The sequence below is a fragment of the Cryptomeria japonica genome, chromosome 8 (genome assembly GCF_030272615.1).
Source record: "Cryptomeria japonica chromosome 8, Sugi_1.0, whole genome shotgun sequence".
Classification (NCBI taxonomy): domain Eukaryota; kingdom Viridiplantae; phylum Streptophyta; class Pinopsida; order Cupressales; family Cupressaceae; genus Cryptomeria; species Cryptomeria japonica.
This window is the reverse complement of record NC_081412.1, coordinates 718,486,060-718,512,013: the sequence shown is the minus strand read 5'-3', so window position 1 is coordinate 718,512,013 and position 25,954 is coordinate 718,486,060. Positions and strand designations below refer to the sequence as shown.

Sequence of the window (25,954 nt, the reverse complement as noted above, 5' to 3'; positions counted from 1 at the left end):
AGGTGTGATCTTTGTTTGGTACTTTTAAGTGAATTGTTGATCAACTTGAAGAAAATAAAGCAAGACAAGAAACAAACCTTCAAGTTTGGATCCCTTATTGTTTTTTTAGTAGTATATTTCTTGAATGAGATCCCTAGTATGCAAATTAAGGAAGGGTTGTTGGGTATAGGTGACAACACAATGAGAATATCTACCTTATGCGGCCATTTCAAGAAATTCCAAGCCTCTATGAAAGCTAGAGAAAGAATCCCTTAAGAGATAGTAGAGAAATATGAGAAGACCATTTGTTTTATGGTTGATAAGGATCAATTCCATGTGGAGGCTATTGAATCGAGAAAAGTTTAGATCATTCCCATGGGGTATGAGGTTGATGATATTATGCTTGATGCATATGCACAATGTCATGCCCCGCTAGGGAACCCGGTAGGACAAGAACAAAAGTTCCAAAATATGCTACAATTTTTTTTTAACATACATCTACAACTTCTAGAAAGTAAACATACTTAATACCCTTACAGGTTCCCTTTAATGTTCATCAACATAATTGAAAGATATAACAACTTAACACGTAACATAATGTGCATAAAATAAACATACAATGATCTTCTTAATTTTGAGCATGATATAATATTTCACAAAACATTAACTTTACTATCTATTTGATACGCTACAAAGCTTTTATCATTTCATTTGAGACCAAAGTAAAAGTACATAAGAATCCTATTTCCCATAATCCCATTCCCACTATAGAATGAATAACTATCCTTTGCATCATTTTCCCCTTGATTATTATTTACAACATCCATGCAATTAATACTTTTCATTTGATAACAACATATATAATAATGCAATTGTAGTTTCTATTATTGCCTTCTACTCAATTTTCATAACACAATAAGATCATAAAGAGATAGGATAGGAAGGGTAACATAACTTTTAAAAACATTGTTTCAAATACAAAGTAATCATCCCTTATCATAGTTCCTATAAACTACCCTCCCTTTTACAATGCTTTTCATAAAATTACATGTTTATTATAAGGCCATTCATGGCTTACAAATAATCTTTACAATATTTGAATGTACTAGTTCAAAACCAAGGTCTTCAACATCTTCAACCAAGGATCAAGAAGCATCATCAAAAGAGATCACGAACACACCTCAAAAAAATATTTACCACCCAACCACGTGGAACCACAAAGGTCCATGCAAATAATAGGGCAATACTAAGGCCATAAGACATGTTTCCCCAAAACAATAAAAAAGAACCACATATCACATAATAACATCAAATAACATCACAAAAGAGAGAGAACTAGAACACCTACTAGGTGGGTGTCATCATATAGCCTTAATGTCGGATCCACCCTGCCTACCATGTACCGCGGTCCCCTCTCAAAAGGATCCACCTAGCCTGTAACAATGGTCACGGTACTCCAACAAGCCTATATGGACTAAAATAATCATTTATCTTATATTAGTGTGTTATAGCCCAACCCAAACCAAGTTCAGTTTAAAAAGGTTATCACTTGAATTAAAACCAGTCATAGGATCTCCTAGCAACCACTTTGGGTCCTAGCAACCTATAGTTAGCCACCCACCTAGGGTATCTAGTTACCCTACTCAAACATTCATCAAATAAAAATAATAATTCATCTCACACAATTAGAATATAAGTTCAATTACTCTCCCATGTCCTCCAAACCATAAGGATGATTTTGACCCTTATCTCTAGGCCACAATCAAGCATGAGAAGGAGGTGGCCAATGCATAACATATATAAAAAACTTATTTTATTTTTTTCATCATGAACACCTCACATACATGAAATAGAGGTCTTTAAAATAGAGGTACCTACTATAGAAAGCACCCAAACTCAAAGAACAACTCAAAAACCCATAAAATTGAACCATGTTTCCTTGTTGTTTAATAGATATTTATCTCGATAAATGGTTTGAGTGAAGACTAAAATATATTTGAGAAAATAGTATAATGATTTATATTTAATTTGAAATAATTTTTAGCCTCAACCAAAGATTATAATAAAAGTTTATATAAATTTTCTTAAAACTATTTAAAACCCTCTTTGATAGAGTTGTGTAAAAGAGTTTGTTTATAAATTAATTTTAAACCATTAAAACATGAAATATTTTGGATTATTATAATATTTGGAGTTATCTTTCGTATCCATTTATTTTAGAATCATTTGGTTTTAGTTTGAGGAATATTTTTGATGCCCTAGTGACACAAACAATGATTTTTTTTTAGTTTTTATTGACATAAAATTAGTCTCGGTACGGGGAACTTAACTTCCAAAAAAACCATTGGATTTTCCTACATTTTGGATATGTTTTAGTACATCTTGATTTATACGTTTTCACTGAAGAGATTTGAAAAATAGTTTTGTAATGAAAGTTATGAATAACAGAATCAGAACTATCAAAACTGGGACAATCATAAGAATGGAAATCTTGTTTGTTGGGTTGATACTTGACACTTGAAGAATACTTGTTGGTTAAGATATGACATTTAATTATAGATCTTGTTGAAGGAAATGCTTGTGAAGGAAATGAACTGGAAGAGAAAAATGATCAACCAGAGGAAGGGGAAATCCTTGTTTCCCAAGAAGAAAAGACTGATTCCTCTCTGCTCATGCCTAGTCTTGAAATACAAGAACCCCAAAAATGTTCAATTTTGGGCCTGAACCTCTCGGACTTAGTCTGGAGTTCAAAATCAACTAACAATGATTTAAATGATTCAAATGATTCTAGAACCCCTAACTGGGGAAATGAAGAAGAAATTTCCAAAATCCTAAACAACCCGGTAGCGGCTCCTGAGATAGATGCTGAATGGAAAATACCAAAGCAAAGGAATAAGAAAGGAACTACTCCCTCGACTTCTCTTCTAAGGAAATCTAGCAGAATAGCTCAAGTGGATGTCGGGTATACCTCCTCCTCCCCAGGTCGTCCCTCTAATCACATAGTTAGAATCAAGGAGGCCAGCAATAATATTGCAGATGGAACCCAGAAGACTCTTAAGGAGTTAGGAATTGGTAAGTATCTATGAAGATTATTTCTTGGAATATTAGGGAGCTTAATAACCCCCATAAGCATGACATTATCAGGAACATTATAACGGATAGTAAACCTGATATCTTTCTAATTCAAGAAACCAAAATAAGTAAAGAGAAAGTTGAATCATTGAAGTTTTTCAAAAATGGAAATGTCAGTGGCGGTAGCTCTGAAGGTGCTTTAGGAGGCATAGCAACCATTTGGAATCTTAATTCTATCAAAGGGAAAGTTATCATCTAGGACAACAATTTCTCGTGTATCAAATTTGAGCACCTAAAAGATGGTACTTCATGGGTCCTCACCAACATTTATGCTCCCAACACTTTGAAGGCTAGAAATTTCTTCTGGAAAAAACTTATTCAAGCTAGGGACAGCTTCAGGAATCTTAGTTGGCTGGTTATGGGAGACTTCAATACTCCTTTGAGAGAGGAGGAAAAATATGGAGGAAGCACCCCTCAGCAGGAAAGAAGGTTGGCCCTTATGGATTTCATTAACTCTAAGGCCCTCAATGACTTGGAAATACAGGGATGTAATTGTACTTGGACAAACAGGAGAACTAGTAATGATCTTATCCAAGTTTGTCTTGATAGGACTCTCATTTCTGATGACTGGTTTAGTCATTATTTCTATTCTCTGTCGGCCCACATTGAGGTTCGTTCAGATTATTTTACCATCACCTTCATTGCTGACTCCATCAATAGAAGGAGAAACTTCCCCTTCAGATTTGAAAACATGTGGACCCTCCACCTAGACATCAAAAGTAATATCCAGAAATGGTGGATCATTCAAGTTGAGGGAACTGCTATGTATAGAGTTGTTAAGAAGATTAAGAGTGTAAAGGACAACATAAGAATCTGGAATAAATCCAGCTTTGGGAACATTTTTGAGGCCAAAAGCAAAGTCCAGGAAGACCTCAAAGAAATAAAAACTCAAATCTAGAAAGATGGTTTCAGAACTGTGTCCATTGCTGATGAAAATGAGACTCTCAAAAAATATCATAATATCATTACCAAAGAGGAATCCTTTTGGAAGCAGAGATCCAAATGTATCTGGCTTAAGGAAGGAGATAGGAACACAAGATTCTTCCACATGTCGACTACCAAGCATAAAGCAGTTAATAGGGTTACCAAACTCGTGGTGGATAAAGAGGAGATTATCAAGGAGGAGGAAATTAGAAAGGAAGCTAAAAGGTTTTTTTCGGAATTGCTAAAGAGAGATAATAGATTGGATGCTGAAGCTCAATCTTCTTTTCTTCTTAACATCCCTTGTCTCATTGATGATCATAAGAATGCCTCCCTTTCTTCCATTCCTTCTAATCAGGAAATAAAAAATGTTGTCTTCTCCTTTGATGGTAACAAAGCGTCGGGCTCGGATGGTTTTCCAATGTTCTTTTCCAAGATTTCTGGGATATTGTCAAGAAAGATGTTACTAATGGAGTCAAGGAATTTTTGGGGGCTAGGAAACTTTTGAAAGAAATCAATGGCACTTTTTTGGCTCTCATTCCCAAATCTCAAGGTGTTGACTCTATGGACAAATTTAGACCTATCAATCTTTGCAATTCCTTTTATAAGATTATCTCTAAGGTTCTTACTTCCAGATTGCTTTCTATCCTTCCTACTCTTATTAATCACCAACAAAATGGTTTTGTCCTTGGTTGTCAAATTCTTGACTCTATTATTACTATCCATGAGAACATCCACTCTCTTGTTAAAGCTAAGAAGCAGGGTCTCATCCTTAAGCTTGATCTCTCCAAAGCCTATGATAGGGTTTACTGGTCTTTTCTCTTGAAGGTTCTCATGTCTTTTGGTTTCTCACCCAGAGTTTTGGATCTCATCACCCAACTTATCACCTCCACTTATTTTTCTATCCTTATCAATGGTTCACCTTCTCCTTTTTTCCAAGCACCTAGAGGTCTTAGGCAAGGGGATCTTATTTCCCCCATCCTCTTCATTATTATGGTAGAATGTTTTGGAAGGAGTATGGAAAATTTGGCTTTGCAAGGCTCCTTTAAGGGTCTCCACCCTTCCTCTACGGATCTTGTTTGTTCACATCAACAATTTATTGATGATACTATTATCATGGGGGAATCTAGTATTTCTGAAGCTAAAATTTTGAAGAGTACTCTTTGTAAGTTTTCCTCTGCTTCGGGTCAGCTTATCAATTGGACTAAAAGTGAAGTTTTTTTCATCAATACCCCAGAGAGAAGACAACAGAGAATCAGTAGAATCCTAGAGTGTAGTATTGTTGATCTTCCTACAAACTATGTTGGTCTCCCTATGGGCACTACTCCTCCTGACTCCTTTTGGAGTTCTCTAGTGGACAAATTCCAGAAAAAGTTAGCTGGCTAGAAAGGAGCCCTCCTAAGTTAGGCTGGAAAGCTCCAACTTCTTAAAGCATCTCTTCTAAGTATTCCGATATATGTTCTTAGCCTTTTCAGAATTCTAGTTAAGTATGTTGATGCTATCAAGAAAATCCAAAGAATATTCCTTTGGTCTGGGGTTGAGGACAAGAAAAGAATGTCCTTGGTGGCTTGGGACCAGGTTTGTAAACTGAAGAGCCATGGTAGTCTGGGCCTAAGGAGGATCCAAACCCTAAATGAAGCTCTTCTATCCAAACAAGTTTGGAGAATATTTCATCTTGATCCCGAATGGTGTAAAATTTGGTGAAGTAAGTACTCTCTTCAGTCCTCTTCCCTTTCTTCTTTTATCAATTCAGATATTAGTATTAATGGTTCCCACATATGGAATTATGCCTCTAAATGTAAAGAAAGTATAGCTAAAGGAGTGATATGGAAAGTTGGAAATGGTAGAAAAGTTAAATTCTGGGAGGATCCCTGGCTTTTTGATAAACATTTGATAGAAATCAATGAATAGGCCCCCTATGCTCCCTCTTGTATAAGATCTTTTGGATCCTTAGTTGCTAAGTACTAGACTGGTAACAAATGGCAGAATATTGAAAGCATCCACCCAAGCCTTTCAAGATCCATTTGTCTGCAGTTTGGTTGAACAAAGAGGTTGACTCCCTGATTCTTGAAACATGATCCCAAAGGCACCCTAACTGTTTCCTCTATGTATTGTGTTTTGTCCCCTGATCCTTTAGGTAATCCATTTTGGTCTAAAGTTTGGATTAGAGGCCTTACCCCCAAGATCAATTTCTTCTTTTGGATCGTCCTCCATAATAAAATCTTGACCCTTGACAACTTGAAAAGCAGAGGCTTTGCTATCCCTAATAGTTGTGCTCTATGCCTTCAAGAAGAAGAGTCTGTGGACCACCTTGCCATTCACTGCCCCTTCTTAGCCTCAGTCTGGGAAATATTTCTCAATAGTTTTAGCATTGCCTGGGTGTTTCCCAATACCATCACATATTTTTTTTCCTCCTGAAACATAAAATGGACTAATTCTTTATTGAGATCTTTGTGGTAGCTCTCGCTTCCTCACATCCTATGGGGACTATGGAAAGAAAGAAATAATCAAATCTTCAGGGATGTTTCCCTTAATCAAGATATTGTGTTCCAAAAAATCCAATGGGTGATTTAGGAAAATAAAGAGATCATTAAGGGTCCTTTTTTTTCGAACAATTCACTGGAAGCAAATATTTTAAGGGTGTGGAACATGAAGAGTACCGATAGTCCAAACCTCAACCATAATAAAAGGCTTGATTCCAAATGGCAAACCCCCCCTCATGGCTGGTTCAAAGTTAATTTTGATGGTGCTGCCAAAGGTAACCCGAGTCCTTTAGGCTGTGGAGATGTTCTAAGAGATGACAAAGGAATGTGCAAGGAAATGGTTGATGTCCCTATTGGAATTCAAACTAATCATAAAGCTGAGGCTATGACAGCTCTCCAAGGCATCATCCTAGCAAAAAAATGGAATTGTCCCCACCTATGGATTGAAGGGGACTCAAAAAATATTATAAATTGTCTTAAGGGGGTCTCAAAACCTTCATGGTCGATCAACAACATAATCATCTCTTCTAGAGACCTTATTAGTACCTTTAAAAAAAGCTACATTTCCCACATTTATCTAGAGGCCAATGGCTCTACTGATTGGGCTGCCACTGCGGCGATTAACAAGGAAGCAATTACCATGTGGACGGGAGAACAAGGACTCCCCCAAGATGTCAGGCAAATCATTTGCTATGATCATTATAGTAGTACTCCTAAAATACTTGATGGACAGGATAATTATGAAAAGAACTGACTTGAGTACTTCGAGTCATTATAATAATGAGAGACTCATTCATCATATTACCAATGCCATAAGTTCCCACACTTTTTTGGTGACTTTGATAGTTCTAAAAAGCTCACTGGCTAATTTGCTCTGCAAGTTTCAAAATTTGGTGTTGAACAACGACAATATGGGTGGTAATAGGAGGCGATATGAACCAAGTAGTTGTAAAGAATGGAAATAGAAGGAGGAGGTTTACGGTATTCTATAGAAGGGTGGCTTCTCAAAATTCATGGAGAGACTCCACGGTCGAGATGGCATGGTCACCAATTTTTTTTGTAAAAATTGGAAAAAGGGCATGCTGAAAATGGGAGACCAAACTGTAGAAATCAATGAAGATTTAATTGATCAAGCTACAAGCCTCACAAGAGAAGGGTGCAACTTCTACTGAAATAGGAAAGTCAATAGGGAAGCTATTGAAAGATACCCGGATACTGAGAAAGAGAAAAAATGACTGGTAAAGTTGAGCAAAACCTACTACCTGCCCCAAGCTTTTGCCAAACCCTGGCAGGAAGTCCTCTTTGTTTTAATGCGATACATCACTATAGATGGTAGGTTCACTAAAGTTTATGGTTATGACTTTGTTCTACTGAATCACTTTAGGAACAATGATAAGGTTAACTTCCCTTATTTTCTGCTTTGTTTGATGAATGTGTCCCTCAAGGCCTACAAAGAGAACCCACAGGGTGATACGGCCATGCATCAAGGCCTTATGGTACTAATCTATGACCATCTTAAGGCCAACCAAATTGCTCGGGTGCAGCACTCTGCCGATTCTAAGGATGAGGGGTCTGACCCTGCCTTCTTAGAGGAAAAGGAGTCTGAAAGTGACCCTTGGATTGATACTGAGGACAACATGGATGTCTTAGATTATGAAAGTGGGAAGAAGAGGAAATACATCAAAACCAAGCCCTCATCCTCTAAGGGAAAAAAGCCTAAAGGTAGACCCCTTATTAGAATTTCTTTGGAAGAGGAGACTTCAGACGACTTTGAGGAGGAAAACCCTCAAGGGCGGCTGAAGAAGAAGACAAAAGCTCCAACCCAGGCCAGGAAAATGCACAAGAAGAAACAGGAGACTGTTAAGGAACCGAAAGCCCACAAGCAGGTAAGGGCCTTGGAAGATGATCCGAATCTCGAAAAGGAGACCATGGAAGAGGCTCTTAGGGATATTGACACAACTACCATCCAGCACACCCCTAAAGAGGAAAAGGCAACACCTAGAAAAGTTGACTCCCCCTCTAACCCTCCCCTCGAGGGTTTGCAAGGTTTCATGGAAACTATGGAGTGGCTTATTAATGGTTACAAGAAAGCTTTGGACGAAAATAAAAAAATTTGTAACATAATCTTGATCCTAGAAACCATCAATACAGGGGAAGGGAAGACCATGACCAACTTCATATAGGACCTGAAAAGCACCATTGCCAAAGCCGAAGACATAAGAGATGCTTTCAACCCCAGGTTCAAAAAAATTGAGAAGGATTTGCTGGAAAGAAAGAATCTTGTTGACACTAACGACCACACTCTCATGAAAATTGTCAGCAAAATTGGTAAAATTGAGGAGTGTCTGAAGAACATTGTTGAACAAAGCCTTAGCATCCTGAAGATTTCAGCCAACAACACCAACACTCTCATTAGCAAACTGGATGATGAAAAGGAAATCCTGGACATTGACCCAGAAATGGAAGGAACAGGGGAAGCTCAAAGCCCCAAAACCTGCACCAAAGGCAAAAAGAAGGACAAAAAACCTAACAAGGAACTAGAAGACCTTAAAGTTGTCGGGGCCACTTACGATGAGCTAGTGATAAAGGCGAAGGACTTGTTGAAGAAATTTTTTGTGTAGCACCTTCTTAGTTTCTTTGTTGTTGTTAGTTTTGTTGTCCTTTCAGTTCACTGGCTTTTTGCTAGTCTTTTTGTATGTAGTTCTTAAGCACTGATCTTTTTGGTGTCTTATCTTAATATCCTTTGTTAAAGGTTTTAGGTCCTGAAAACTTGTTTTTTTAATTAATCAGAACATGGTTCAATTTTATGGGTTTTTGAGTTGTTCTTTGGGTTGCTTTTCCTTCATAGGGGTTTGGGTGCTTTCTATAGTAGGTACCTCTATTTTAAAGACCTCTAATTCATGTATGTGAGGTGTTCATGATAAAAATAAATAAATAAGTGTTTTATATATGTTATTCATTAGCCACCTCCTTCTAATGCTTGGAGTTATCTTTCATATCCATTTATTTTACAATTATTTGGTTTTAGTTTGAGGAAGATATTTGATGCCATAGTGACACAAACAATGATTTTTTTTTGAGTTTTTATTGACAGAAAATTAGTCTCGGTATGGGGAACTTAACTTCCAAACGAACCATTGGATTTCCCTACATTTTGGATATGTTTTAGTACACATATATTTATACGTTTTCTCTGAAGTGATTTGAAAAATAGTATTTGTAATAAAAGTTATTAATAACAGAATCAAAACTATAAAAACTGGAACAATCATAAGAATGGAAATCTTGTTTGTTGGGTTGATACTTGACACTTGAAGAATACTCATTGGTTGAGATATCACATTTAATTATAGATGTATTTTTATATTTGAATCACTATAGATCGTAAAAAAAAAATCATATAAAAAATAAAAATACAAATAAATACAAGAGTCATTACTCCCCAACATGACTCATTTTCTCCAAAATGAATTTCCCAACCAAAGCATATCTCTTACACAAACAAGGAAAGAAGCAGATGAAAGTATTTCTAGAATAATATACAGATTTTAAAATTTAAATTATGCAAGCATAACATACAACACAAAAATCACAACACAAGCAAACCACATGGATTCTTCCTGGAATGAGGCCTGCCTTGCGTCATGCAAAGAAAATCTTGTGAGAAAGAACAAGCAAAAATCCAACCCCTTCCTATGAAAATCTCTCTTCCTACTCCTAAACCTTCAAATTTCTTCTGATTTGTCTTCTTAGAAAATACCAGCCCCTTCCTCCAAAATACAAACTTCAATAAATAATACCAACTTGTATAGTTGGAGAGGTTGTTTTACGAGAAGCAACTGTTCCAACCTCTATGGTTGGTATTATTTATTAACACTAACTATAATAGTTTATTTAAAATTTAATAGATACCCCATGAAAATAGGTATACTAAATACAAGATAGCTAAATAAAAATGTCAAATAACACATATAGCTCAATGGTAACTATCAAGAGTCATACAAAAGATGTTATAGGTTCAAAACTCATTGACTAAGATAACATTATTTTAAACCTCGATCTTTTTATTTTATCCCTTTTTTTCATATATAGAATTAATAAAAACAAATCTTATATTACACATACACACACACAATATATGTGTGTGTGTGTGTGTGTGTGTGTAGGCATATATGTGTTCACCCATATATATATATATATATATAATAGAACATAATACATCTATATTAATTTTGTTTCATCTTTTTAATGCAACAAAACATAAGCCACTTAAATAATTTAATGTGTAGGTATCCTATCAAAGAAATAATCAAACATTATATAAAAATCATTACCAACAACATAAATCAGAACCAATCAACATACTCAAACCAATACCCATCATAAACATGACATTGCCCAACCCTCAAGATAGGGTGATCTTCCTAAATGGGAGACCTATGTCCAATAGGTTTACTTGTGGGAACTTTGGTGTTATCTCTGCAACAACAACATTCAAGGATTTAGAGGCACGCTCAGACCTATGTAGCCAGGTGGAGTCGATGCCTAGTACCTACAATCATGCATCACCGAAATGATAGAAATATATATCCATATAAAAATGACAAACAAGGAGGGGGAGTGCGGCATCATGTGGGTCTCCGTAGAGTAACTACAACTACCTCCCCTCATCCTACAAATATCTCATATAATAATCTATTCCAAGCATGATTGGGTTAGCATTGTTAGCTCGAGATAATAAACATATAATATAGCAGCCATATGAAAAGATTATCATAATAAAATCATGTACATAAACCAATGAAACCCCTAACTCACTAATGCATCAGATAACATACTGAACCATAAAGGTGAAAATATAACTAAATATGTCTCATCATCTACTCTAACAAGGAAATATAGAGTCCAATATCACCAAATATAACAAATAATGTCCATGCCAATAAAAGTCTCTATGGTGGGTATTACACACAACATCTATTGAGAAAAATCATAGATCAAAAGGAGCATGGATTTGGAACTTTTCAGGAAAAGGACCTAAGCTTACATAATAAATTCACTAAAGCTGATAGGAAGAGGAAAGTGAGAAAGGAGGTAGAGGAACTAGCTAAACAGATGGGCATTACCAGAGAAGCAGTGTAGAAGGAAAGATAGAAGAACATTTTGAAGGAGGAAGATGTGGCAAAGACATAAGCTAAACCACTCTTCCCAAATAGACTAAAACCAAGCCTAGAAAATATGCACCTACCCCTGGTGTGCAGAAACTGGTACCTCCAGCTAAGCCTAAACCAACAACATCTTTTGGTGGAGTAGAGAAAAGGAAGAAGGAGAAGTCCATAAGATAATATACTGCAATAGAAGAGGAAACAAAATTGGAAGAAGAGGTGAGGCAAGTAAAGAAGACTGCCACATATGCAAGGGTAGTCTAGAAGCCTACATCTAGTGATGCTCCTCCAATTAAGAAAGATAAGTCACAAGGAGAGCCATCTGGAAAGGCTAGAGATAGCAACAAGAATAAATATGAGATAGATCAAGCTCTTAAGTCTTGTAAGATAGAAGGTAGATTTGAAATAGTTCCTCCCATGACTTTGCAATGGTTGATTGATGAGATTTTGAAACATGGTAATTTGAAAATTGAAACTGTATATTATGAGAATTTTGAGGATGAAGATCAGGGAGTTGTTGAAAAGGCAATTGTAGAATATATGGATAAATTTAGTAAGTTCTTGATATAATTATCATCTATGATCCCATAGAGATTGTATAATATCTTGGATGCCCAACGACACACAACCTGTATAGAGGATGAAAGGTTGAAATAATTTACATTAGTAAAGATATGTCGAGAAATAACTAGAGAAGAAATACCTAAGATTTTGGGACTTGCAAAGAAATTTTTTTGAAGCAAGCAGAGAGTGAATAAAATAATGATCGGAAGGTTAGATGAAGTAGTGAAAGACAATGAAGATATTTTGAGAAAAAAATTGAAAGAGAATAATTTTCAAGTTATTCCAAAGTAGGTTGACTCCTAATGGGAAGAACATTCAAGAAATGACACTTCTACTTCATAGATCCATGTATAGACAAATGTTCCATAGGATCAACCAATTGTACAAATTAATTTGGCTGGACAAGAAGCTCCAATTTATGCCTCTGACAATCAAGCAGTGGATAACTCCGGTGATGCTACTCAAAATCCACCAAAGATTAATATTATAGAAGAAATGATAGTAGAGGAGTTAGGTGAAGCTGCGAAGCATGATGGTTATTACAAAAAGGGTGAAATGGATAAGAATGAAGTGATTGTGAAGGAAAAGGGTGAAGAAAAAATTGTCGAGTCTTCAGAAACCATGATATAACCACTATCCCTAGTTAAAGGAAAGAAAATTGTAGTTGAGGATGATCTTTCTCATGGTTTGGTAGACTTAAGCACCCTATCCCCTCTTCAAGCATTAAAGTTGGCCACTCTTCATAGATCAAGGCTAGTGAGGACTTACTCAAGTCCACATCTGAAGAGAAAGAGGTAATATCCTTAGGCACTACATTTTTGGAAAAAAATGCCTAACCTAAAGTAGAATACCAATGAATCACCCTCTGGTAAGCTTAAGGATATTTTAAATAAAGTTGAATCCGATTTTGTATCATTAGAGAAAACGACAGATATAATTTTTTTGAATAAGTTCAATGAGATGAAGCTTCAAATCTATTTGAAAACAATTGAAGCTGATAGGGAATTTTTTAAGACTATAGTGAAGAGTGTAGAGGATGCATTAGATGATGGAAAAAATAATTCAAATCATGTCTATTTTTGCCCAAGTTTACTACAGATATCGATAAGAAAATAAGAGATCTTGAAGGGAAGCTAGCAAGTATTGGTCATTCATTTGCCCCTCATTCAATCTTCCCTAGTTTAGTAGAAACTTAACTAATGGATTTTACTGACAAAATAAAGGGCTTTAATAAGGAAAAAGAGAAAATGTTAAGTAGAGTGGGGGAAATAAGAAGCCTGATCATTCCCCGAATGGACACCTTGCTTGGAGCTCAACAAGATGTAGTCAGTGCTTTAGGTAAACCGGTTTCGTCTGATCTCAAATGCATTGAAGTTCATGCATACATGTTTGGTGCTCTGATTAATGTTTTAGATTATTTCCTAAGAGGATGGAATGGGTACTTGCAATCCTTGAAGGTTACCTATGCAAATATTTTTAAATTCATGTAAATTACTTCATTCTTTTGTAGTTAAATTTTAGTGGATTCCTACCCTTTTTCATTGATGTAAAAAGGGGGGAGAATTTGGAGAGAGTTGGCGAGAGTAGTAAAAAATGATGTTTATCCTTAGGGGGAGTCAATTGAGTGTACAAAATTCATATTTTTGAATTGCTTGTAGTTTTTGGAGCATTTTTCACAGTGTTCCCATCAATGCCAAAGGGGGAGATTGTTGTCATAAGATGTACTATTTCGGTGATTCTTTCCTGGAGATTGACGATATATGGTACATGATATTTATTAGGAGTTATCATTGATGGCAACTTAGCCTATTGATCTTATCCAGTATGGACTATTGGATATCTGGATGTCTTGAGTAAGTTTTGGTAAGTTTGTTAGTGATACTCAGTGTACAGTCTTGGTGAGTAGTTCTCATCTCCGGTGATGTGTTTTTGGATTTAATGATATGAACTAAGTTGATTGGGTATGAGACGAATATTATCATGCAATCATTTCCTCTAGTGATGTTTCTTGAGCATGTTAGAAGGTTCAGTATCCGTTAGAACAATTAAATAGGGCTATCTTCATTATTGATGGTGTAATGTATGGAATGTATTCTTTGAGGTTATTCTGATGGTTGTTTGCAAGTTAGAGGTAATTGGACCAACTTATGAAAAGTGTGTGATCATACGTTTTTGATCCGGGACATGGTTTTGTAAAGATTTGAGCTGACTTCAAGATACACATTTCATATTCTGATATTTTTGGAAGCCGACTTGTGGGAGATCATTTTTGTTAGTGTGAAAATATAAGATTGACTTGGTTAATACATTTGTGTATGGATATGATGTGTGACATGATTTTGGGAGTGATTGAGCATAGTTTCACATGCACATCTTGAATTTAGTTGATTCGCTAATCAGTAGTAGGGCAGAATAGAGTAGTTTATTAGAACAACACAACAGATCACTTTGTGTCTAACCACAAGTATTATTTGGCATAGTCAAATGATTTTATTCAATTCATTACTCATTGTAATCATTTTGTATTAGCTTGTAAGGAAATCACCCTTCCTTCGGGCTTGAGCAATCTTGTAAATGACGAGTGAGCTCTAGGTAATGTGTCTGAATACATGTGCATTTCCCTCATGTAATATTTTTTTACTAATAACCATAGTATAATAATATAGTGGGTTCAAATCCCACCATGTTTTTTCCCTTTCTAGGTTTCAAAAAAACATATTGGTGTTATGGTTATATGCATATTTTCTTTGTGTTTTTGCATTTCAGTTCCTTACTTGTGGATTGAGTGGTTAAAGAATTAGATTAAAAAATTCATAAATACCAGAACATTGATTCAACCCCCCTCTCAGTATTCATTGATTCCAATAGGTTGGAGCACTCAACCCAATGATAAGGGGTACAAGGGTGATCAAATCCCTTGGTGGTGAGGGTTCAAGGGCATAGCCCCTAAAGAATTTTTTTGCTAGACCCCTAAAATGATAAAGGAAAAGCACACAAAAAATGAACTAAGCTATTTTTTTTATATTTGATTGCAAACCTGCTAAATAATAATCTAAATATATTAACTTGCGCACTATCTCGCCAAAAAATAAATTAAATATACTAAAGTACAAAGTATAACTATCAAAGAATAGAGTGTATCTGCCAAAGAACATAGTGTATCTGCTAAAGGACATATCATATCTACCAAAGAATAGAATGTATCTACCAAAGAACATAGTGTATCTGCTAAAGGACATATCATATCTACCAAAGAAGAGAGTGCATCCACCAAATAACAAAGCGTATCCATCAAAGTTCAAAATACAGAGCATATCTGCCAAAGTGGACTCAATGAATCCATTGATAATGTAAAGTGATTGATCAGTTATTCCTTGTTAGCACATAACTATCTTTTCCATCTTTACTCCATCTTTTTTTAGATATGTGCCAAGCATGAAAATCATAGTTTTATTGTTTTATCCCTATGTTGGATAAATGTGCTTTAAAACTATTGATGCTTTGGTTTAAGGAAAACAAAGGAAAGGTTCAAAGATTTTTCTAAATCTACCCTTCTTTTCTCCCCGTTTTTCTTTTACGGAGATATTATGTATTGTAAATTTAATTCATTTTTTCTTGTAATAGAAAATTATTTTATCTTTTGCTCTGAATTTTTTTCTTTCTGCACTTGTAAGTTTTCCTCTTTCTTTTGTAGCTAGATTCAACTTGTGCAAGTTCTGAGAAAGTTTTACATGGTATCAGAGCAGGTTGAGTTAGGAAGAAGGAGGAATAACGTTTTTTGTAGGTATTGAAAATTAGAGCAATTAAGAAGAATGGAATTTCCAGCCTCTAGAATTCTCATGCCTTATAATTATTTCGATTGGAAGCCTAAGATTCTCCTTCAACTTAGAAGTAGAGGCTTGCATCATATTGTAATGGTGACAAAGGTTGAACCTAATTCTGCAATTGAAAAATCCAAATATTTCAACTGGGTGGACGAGGCTTGCAGTCTCCTTTTCTTATCCATTTCTATAGAGTTATTGTTTTATGTTGAAGCATGCACAACACAAAACATGGTTTGGACTACATTGGAGACTCTTTTTGGAAAGTAAGAGGAGATGTGAGGTCACATCCTGGAGAATGAGCTCAACTTATTAGATCCAAAAAGTTTTTAGAATATTCAACTTATTGTTACTTCAACTGAAAGGTTGTCGAATTGATAAAGCCAAAGAAGAAAACAAGTTAGTTCTTTCAATTTTGACAAAATTGGGTCCAAAGTATGTTGTTTTTGTTTTTGCTTTTCACATAATCAGGCTAACAACTGGATCAACTTGGAAAATGCCCAAAATCGATGCTTTTATTGAGTCTTTGATACATGAGCATGATAAGCTCATAGAGATGGGTACCTTGAAAAACTCCAAAGCTCATGCACTTGTTGTGCATGCAAGTGGTAAGAACAATTCAAAATCCAATCAGCGATCCAAAGGAAAAGGGAAGAAGGATCTTGATCCTAAAAAGGGAGCTAATTTCAAACCTTCAAATGAATCTTCCAGTTCAAAGGAAAACAAGGACAAAAAGGGCAAATCAAAGTGCAGCTATTGCAGCCATGGTTACCATCCAGAATCATTATGTATGGAGAAGAACATTGATCTAATGACATAGATACTTGAGGAAAATAATCTTGGTAACTTTATTCTAGAAAGTGCAAAGAAGAAGTAGGAAGAAAAAGAACTGGAAATAAAAGGTAATGCACACACATTAATTGCTATTCATTCTTCTCCAAATTCATGGATCATCGATTCTAGGGCTTCGCACAACATGGCTACCATAATAAATTCTCTTTCATCCTTAAAACCATATGAAGGTCCTCCTATTATCATGGGAGATAACTCTCCAGTAGAGACAATTGGACAAGGATGAGTAGAGATTGGTATTGGTAGTTTTGAGAACGTTCTTCACATTCTAAAGCTTTCTGTCAATCTTATCTCTATATACCAAATGGCACATACTAGCCCTGGAAGGAGATTTGAATTCACCCCAGATTCAATGAACATATTTGACATGCAAGACAACCCTCTAATTGTTGTTGGTAAGGCAAACCATCAATCTCACCTGTATACTTTTTTTTACTTTGTTGCAAGATCAGATTCTACTTTACTTCTAACACATGCAAATGATGAAAGTAGAAGTTGGCATGAAAGATATGGTCATTGAAATTTTAGATACATGTAGCAACTTAGTAAACAAAGGATGGTAAAAGGTATGCCTGCCATTGTATTTTATGATGGAGTTTTTTAAGGTTGTGCTCCTAGAAATCATCCTCAAGAAAAGCTTCCAAAGGTGAATGCATGGAGAGCTTCTTCTCCTTTAGAGATTTTTCATAGTGATCTTATGGGTCCATTTCCAGAACCTTCCATGAGAAAATCTAAATATATGCTTACATTCATTGATGATTACACACGATACACATGGGTGTATTTTCTCAAATTCAAGTCTGAAGTTTTTGAGAATCTCAAGATTTTCAAAGCTTATGCAAAAAGTAGTTTGGGAAAATGATCAAGATACTTCACACAGATAATGGGGGAGATTATGTCAATAATGATGTTCAACACCTTTGCGATAAAGATAGAATAGAGTTGAAAAACACAGTTCCTTACACTCCGCAACAAACGGGGTAGCTGAGAGGAAGAATTGATCTTTGAAAGATATGAATAGTTGCATGTTGAATGCAAGATCTTTTCCTTCCAAATTATGGGTTGAAGCAATCAACTATGCTTCATACATACAAAATAGATCTCCTCACAAATCTGTTATAGGAAAAACACCTTTTGAAGCTTGGAGTGGCACACAACCTAAAGTCATCCACTTTTGCATCTTTGGATCACGTGCATGCACCCACATTCCTACAAAAAAGAGGAAGCCTTTGGAGCCTCAAAGAAAAGAATGCATCTTTGTTGGCTATGCAGATGGTGCCAAGGGATATAGACTATTAGATCTTTCAAATGAAACTATCTTTATTGAGAGGAGTGTCTATTTTGATGAAAGTCTCTCTCATGCATCTCAGGAAGACCATGCTACCACTTCTATGCTACCTCCTCACACAAATGTCAAAGATGATACATGCAACCATCTAATATTATTTCTGATATATCTGAATCTGATTCAGATGAACCTAAGCATGCAAATGAAGATCCAGATCTAGATCAAAATTGGGCTTCCAATGATGATTCGGTATCCCTTGAGAGAAATCAAAGAACAAGGAGCTTAGCTGAAATATAGGAAGCTCCTCATGCACTCTTAGCTACAAAGCCTATCATTATAGTGCATGCCTATGTGGTTATCGAATCTGACCCTCTGACCTATGTAGAAGCTATAGGGAATCCTCTTTGGGAAGCATCCATGGATGAGGAGTGCAACTCTCTCATTGCAAACTAAACTTGGGACTTGCTTCCTCTTCCTTCCAATCACAAGGTTGTTAGATGTAAATGGGTCTATAGGAGAAATAAAATAGCATATGGACATGTGAGTAGATATAAATCAAGGTTGGTAGCCAAAGGATTTCAACAAATTCATGGTATTGACTATGATGAGACTTTTGCACAAGTGAAAAAAATGGTTTCCATTCAGTTGGTTCTTGCCATTGCAGCAACAAGAAAGTGGGGGCTTCACCACATGAATGTGAAGAATGCATTTCTTTATGGTGATATTGAAGAGGAAATCTACATGGAGCAACCACAAGGGTATGTACAAAATTCATCTTTGGTATGTCGACTTAATAAGTCACTTTATGGCCTTAAGCATGCATCTCGGGCATGGTATGCTAAAATGGATTCATATCTTCTATCTCAAAGTTTCATACATTGAAAATCTGATCCAAATTTTTATATGATGACAACATCTAACTCTTTGTTGATCATAGTGCTTTATATAGATGATCTACTCATAATAGGTAGTTCAACTTTAGCCATTGATACAATTAAAATTGCTTTGTATAAGAGGTTTTCCATGACAGGCATGGGTCTCCTACACTTTTTCCTTGGACTTGAAATTAGCTAGAGTGAATCGGGAATCAATATAGCTCAATCCAAGTATGCTAGAGCTCTCCTAGTTTGGTTTCACATGATTGATTACAAGCCATCTGCCACACCTTTTCTTTCTGGGGTAAAGCTTGAAGATGGAAAAGATACACCATTGGTTGATTGCACTTAGTACTGACAACTAGTTGGGAGTCTTCTGTATCTCACTCACTCTTGTCCTGATCTCTCATATGCAGTAGGAGTTATTTCCAGATACATGCAAGAGCCACATGAGCTACATTGGAATGTTGGCAAGTACATACTTTGCTATGTTCAGAAAACCATCATCTATGGGATTCATTATTCAGCCGCACGTACTTTGGATCTCCTTGGCTACACCGATTCTGATTGGGCTGGTGATAACATTGATCACAAGTCTACTTTAGGATATGTTCTTAGTTTGGGATCCAGTCCCATTTGTTGGTCAAGCCTGAAGCAATCTGCCATTGCTTTATCATTTGCAAAAACCGAATATAGAGGTGTTGTCAATGTTACAGTTCAAGCGCTTTGGTTGTAGAACTTTCTCACTGAGCTCGATATTCTTTTTCATAATCCAACAATCAGTTGGTGTGATGATCAGGGTACACTGAAATTTTGCAAAGATCTTGTACAGCGACAATGAACCAAACACATTGATTTTAAGTATTGTCCCACTTCTAAACAAATTGCTGACATCTTCACAAAGACTTTCAATGAACAGAAGTTTCAAATTTTACGAGATCTTCTTGGGGTTAAAGACACTACACCATAGTGTTGTCATGTATTGTTTGTGTCTATTTTGAGGGGGGTTTGTTCCCATTGGAATTTTCCTCTTTCCTCTTTCCTCTTTCTGTCTTTAGTTTTTTTAATATTCTCCTTTGTTAGACTTAAGGGGCAGTGTTAGTGCATAACTAGCTTTTCCAGCTTTCCTCAATCTTTTTTTGATCCGTGCCAAGCATGAAAAACGCAGTTTTATTGTTTTATTCCCGAGTTGGATAAATCTTCTTTAAAACTGTTGATGCTTTGGTTTAAACCAAACAAAGAAAAGGTCCAAAGATTTTTCTAAATCTTCCCTTCTTTTGTCCCCTTTTTTCTTTTACGAAGATATGATGTATTGTAAATTTAAATTTTTTTATTTTTTTTTAATAGAAAACTATTTTATCTTTTGCTCTGAAATTTTTTCTTTCTACACCTGTAAGTTTTCTTCTTTCTTTTGTAGCTAGATTCAACTTGTGCAGGTTCTAAGAAAGTTTTACAATCCTCAACGCTATTTTGCTGATATGTGGGAGCTATTCTGCTAGTTCATAAAGAATTCATATCGATCCACAAACTCTTCCATAGACTGTTTCCATTAGTCGAGAGTTATTGGGCTCAAATGATGGATCCTCTAAAATGTATAATGTGTCACCAGTCCCTTATCCGTAAGTTGCAAAAATACTAGAAACAACAAAACAGATTAAAAGAAACTCACGTGGGTCTCATCAAGCGTGTCAAAATGTGTGCAACAAAATATGAAATATGAGTTCAAATGAATGCTAATAATTAGTAAAATAATTCAAATACACAAAACTAAAACAACATTACAATAAGATGAAAGAAGACTAAATACAAACATAATTTGTAAAGGAATTAACCAATCTAAAACAACATTACAATAAGATGAAAGAAGACTAAATACAAACATAATTTGTAAAGGAATTAACCAATCTAGTAATCAAGACTACCTTAATGTATAAGAGGAGAGTGTACCTAACGTACTATTCTATTTCCAAAGAGATAGTGTGAGTGACTAGTGCATCACAAAGATCTAATGCTATTTTTTTTTATATAGTAGGCTTGTATGGGTTTATCTAAGGGATTCTTCTATTTACCTTGTGATTCTAAGTTAATTAAACTAAGGATCTTTCCTAAGGTGTGTGATTAGCATCGAATTTATATTCTTTTCATTTTTTTTTAAGAATAAAGATGATCCAAAATGACAATTTATCCTTAATGAGGTGAAAAATATCTTCCTAGAATTTTAAGACCCCAACAAAATATGGGACTTGACATGGTGTTTCATTATCAAATCCAAGTTAACAAATTAGCCTTAAAAAAGATAACAAAGGAATATATGTGTATTTTTAATTTCCAAAATCAAAAAATCTTGCAATAAAAGAAGACACTCAAAATTTAGTCAATTCAAATGAAATAAAACACTTTTGGTCTTCAAGGTCACCCAAAGAGACAATAAGAGAACACATATAACAATCCTAGTGAAGACACAACTTAAAAACAAAAAAAAAAAAAGATAACTTTTTTTTTGATAAAAATATATTAAATGAAATTGAAAATTTGTAATATTGAACAATCAAACTAAATACAAAAATGTAAATAATTTTAAAAATTTATATTTTAACAAATAATATTCTTTCAAATTAAAAAAAAAAATATTATAATAATTGTTAATAATAAAAATATTAATTATCATATATTCAAATTACAATATAAATATAAGAAAAGTCATTATATATTATCCTGGAAAAATTGATTAAACAATTCAAAATAACGTAGTACCACAATGAATTTAGAAACGCATGAAACCATTCAAATGCCTTTGTAAAACACATAGGAATAAGAAAAAAAAAAAAAAGATGAAACTTGAAAATAAATTAGCAAAAGGACTAGGGCAAGGAAACTATGTTGGCCATATTTAAAGGACAAGATTATATTTTTTCCTACCAAATTTTAATGCAACATTAAAATTTGGAAGCATTAGTCGAGGAATGCATGATTTCATATGATATTGAAGCAAAAGTAATTTTTTTCTTCTTCACTCTGAAAATTACAAATGTTGGAGTTATAAATCAGAAGAGTGCAAATGAAATCGTTGTTTACAGATTAAAGAAATGCAGAATACGTTAAATTAAAAAATAATGAACTAATTACGAATACAAAACTTAAGACTAATTTTTTTTGGTTAAGTATCGAAGGAGGATTAATTATAATAGAAAGGGAGATAGAAATAGAAAAAGACATAATCTACCACTAGTTTGTTTAAATTTATTTGACATTTACAATGAATTTAAAAAGTGTTAGATTTTTCTATTGTTAAATATTTAAAATATTAAAAAAATAAGTTAATGTTATAAAATGTTTAATTCATATTATAATGGTATTTTAAGCATTGAAGTAGCATTTGTTAGTTTTCATATATTTTAATCAATAATCATTGTAAATAAATGCAATGTTTAAGATTTAGGATGTTAAAATTTAGATTGATAATCAATAACTAATATAAATGAAATAAATGCAAGCAACGAATCTTGTTCTAAAGCTTAGTCATCAAATTGGATAGAGCTAATGGAGATTTACAATAATAAATGTTCATTCAAATATTACCAAATATAGACTCCATTGATGAAGCAAATAGTCTCAACTAATATGTGCTAAATTAAAGATAATTTCTTTAGTTTCCTTTCAATTAATAAAGCCAAGTAATTTATTTTGTTTTATTGTATTGAATACATTGTTACCTAATAGTATGATTAGATGAAATTCTATTTTTCTATACCTTTGATTATACACAATAATTCATTTGAATGAAAAATAAAATATTTTCATCTATTTTCTCTCTCTTTTCTAGCTACATTTCATATCATTGATATATGTAGGACCGTATTTTGAATACAAAAACTAATTAAGGTTCTTATATGTTGCAGCCCAAGATAATTTGGCATTCCTTTTGAATTGGTTCAATAAATTTTCAGAATTTAGAGATGTAGACTTTTACATAACAGGAGAGAGTTATGGAGGTATAAATCTTTCAAAGCATTTTTTGGTTTCAATTTTTAAAGAAGGTTTATATAGTTGTACCAGTCCAATTGATCAATACATAGGTATAATTTTAGACATGATTATTATTCTCATAATTAAAGTCATATTACAGGGCATTATATACCTCAATTGGCAACCCTTGTTCTAGATTACAACAAAAAGTCGAGCGTAACTCCTATCAACCTAAAGGGAATTATTGTATGTTTAAAGTTTTTTCTTTCAAATAAGTTATATGTATGTGATTTAGAAATTCCAAAAAAGTGGAACAATGTATCCTACATAGAACATAATAAAATTATACTTCTTAAAATATCATGCTACCATTTGTAATGTTTCTCACACGCATATTTGAAATTTAAAATGGTTGCAGATTGGAAATCCCTATGTTGACATAGAGATTAGTATAAATAATGGAGAATTTCAATGGTCACATGGGTTGATTTCAGATGAAACCTATCGATTGACTCAAACTATTTGCAACAATTCTAGATTGTGGATAGAGAGTTTTGTTGAACAAAATACATCTGAAGCTTGTAATAATGTATTCAACAAAGTGGGTGGAGAAATTGGAAATATTGATTATTATGATGTTATCTTAGGTATTTGTTTAGATGAGAATAAATCTTCTTCACAATTGTCCAAGCTTCAAAAAGGAGTAAGTACATGAGACCTTGAAATGATCATGTAAACTTTTTTTGAATACTTTTTGTATTAATAAGATGCAAGTTAAATTATAGGTTGATTACTGTCTATTTTCTAGCAGGTTCGATCAAAGATTATTCAAAAGAATCTAGAAGTTGTAAACGAAATCAACCTTTGTGCTAACAACGACATATTTACATACCTTAACACAAATGAGGTGCAGAAGGAAATTCATGCAAGTAGAAGTAATGATACTTACTCATGGAGCTTGTGTGATGGGTATGTATATGATCCCTATATTTTCATTTTAAAAATTATATTTTATTTATTTCATGAATGTTATCACATTGACAATTACAAAACCAAATTATATTTTAATATTTTCCAATAAATCACTACAGTGTTGTACACAAGTTGGTATCATTTTTTTTCAATTTTCTAATAATAAAATTTTCCATGAAACCTACAAGTTTGAACTATAAGAATTTACCATTCAGTATCCTAATTTGACTAATTATTTATGTGATTTTTCTTGTTTTTTGGGGAAGTCTAATTTATTTAATTGAATTAAAAATAATATAATTGAATTGAATTCTAACAAAGAAATTTCATTATAAATATCATGCAAGTAAAAAAGGTATATTTACAAATTTCGTATTAGTATCATCCACTAAAAAATGTATTACATAATAATATTAAATACCAAAAAATTAAGGGATACTGTTTATAAGCCTTTCGAAGAAATTATGTGTGTGTGTGTGTGTGTGTGTGTGTGTGTGTGTGTGTGTTTAGTTTTTATCAATGTCACACATTTAATAGAAGTAACTCATAATTCAACATGTATTGCAGGCCTTTGAATTATGATGAAAGGAATAGGGGAATCAACATCATCCCTCTTCTCAGTAAACTTCTAAATTATGATCTTCCAATTATGCTTTTCAGGTAATACTTTCTTGTCAGTTTGATGAATATCAATTTATTAATATCAACACTCGAATACTTTTGTGTGATAAAATATTAAACGAAATCCACAGTGGAGATCAAGATTCTATTGTCCCATTTACTGCAACAAGAACAATTGCTAATATTATAGCTAAGCAATCAAAACTATTCCCAATCAACACATATGGTACTTGGTATGCCAATAAACAGGTGAGATACAAGATTATTTTTTATTGAAGAGTTATTTATATATAAATAAATACATGTGACAATATAAGCTGATTATATATCATGAAAATTTAATCAGGTGGCAGGATGGACTCAATCTTATGGGCACATAGTGAATGGAAAGAATCAAACTATTCTAACGTTTGCATCAGTGAGGGGTGGATCACATTTGGTGCCATATACTTCTCCATCTGAAGCACTAACTTTGTTTAAAGCTTTCATTGGAGGACTATCTTTGCCTACTAATTGACATTCACTTTATATCAAAATAATGCCAACTTAAAAAAATAGATATTTTTAGTTTTAATCTTCTCATAAAATCCATATGCTCATCATATCAAGCTATTATTTTAGGCCAACATTAACTATCAAATAATTATCTTAAAATTATGGTTTGTAAAGTTCTTTATAAATGTAACCTTCAATTCCTATATTTTTAAGGTTATATTCATTTATCCTTCAAAGACTTCAAGAAATTCCAAAATAAATTTTTGCTAATTGTACTATTCATATTTCATTATAATATTCAAATAAATAATAGATTGTAGGAAATCTCAAAATTTTTGTTTTTATAATGTACTTTTCGTATTTCATTAAAATATTCAAATTTATTAAGAATGTATTGCAGATATTAATATAGCTTCAAATATTCTATTAATTTTTTTCTTTTTATAGTATCATGTTCATTTTATTTGTATACCACATAATTTATATTATATAATGTGTAAGAATGCACACATTCCCTAATTCCCTTAAAATTTATTGTAGCACCTTTTAATTACCTACATGTGGATTAGGGCTTCACTATGAAAGTCCTAGTGAGTATACATTTATAAATAAAAAATACTTTATTAATGTTCATTTAAGTTAATTAATTTATGTTATTAATAAGATAAAATTAACTAAAATAATGAAGTTAGGAAAAATATTAGAATAACAAATGTCAATTAAAATCAAATTTTGGAGATTAAAATATTTAGGTATAAGAAAAATAGAAAAGAATAAATATTATTTAAGGTATGGATCCACTTTTCTCGATATAGAAAAT

The 25,954-nt window shown here is 33.7% G+C and overlaps 1 protein-coding gene across 1 annotated transcript in view; it reads left to right on the top strand.

The window, feature by feature from the left end:
- Nucleotides 1-25,156, top strand: part of LOC131074205 (serine carboxypeptidase-like 45) — a 41,131-nt gene extending 15,975 nt beyond the window's left edge. Inside the window, exons 4-10 of the mRNA XM_058010766.1 lie at nucleotides 22,980-23,072; nucleotides 23,207-23,292; nucleotides 23,465-23,749; nucleotides 23,858-24,015; nucleotides 24,586-24,678; nucleotides 24,771-24,888; nucleotides 24,986-25,156. Of these exons, the coding sequence (XP_057866749.1) occupies nucleotides 22,980-23,072; nucleotides 23,207-23,292; nucleotides 23,465-23,749; nucleotides 23,858-24,015; nucleotides 24,586-24,678; nucleotides 24,771-24,888; nucleotides 24,986-25,156 (1,004 nt within the window). The remainder of the gene's footprint in view (nucleotides 1-22,979; nucleotides 23,073-23,206; nucleotides 23,293-23,464; nucleotides 23,750-23,857; nucleotides 24,016-24,585; nucleotides 24,679-24,770; nucleotides 24,889-24,985) is intronic.
- The last annotated feature ends 798 nt before the right edge of the window (nucleotides 25,157-25,954 follow it).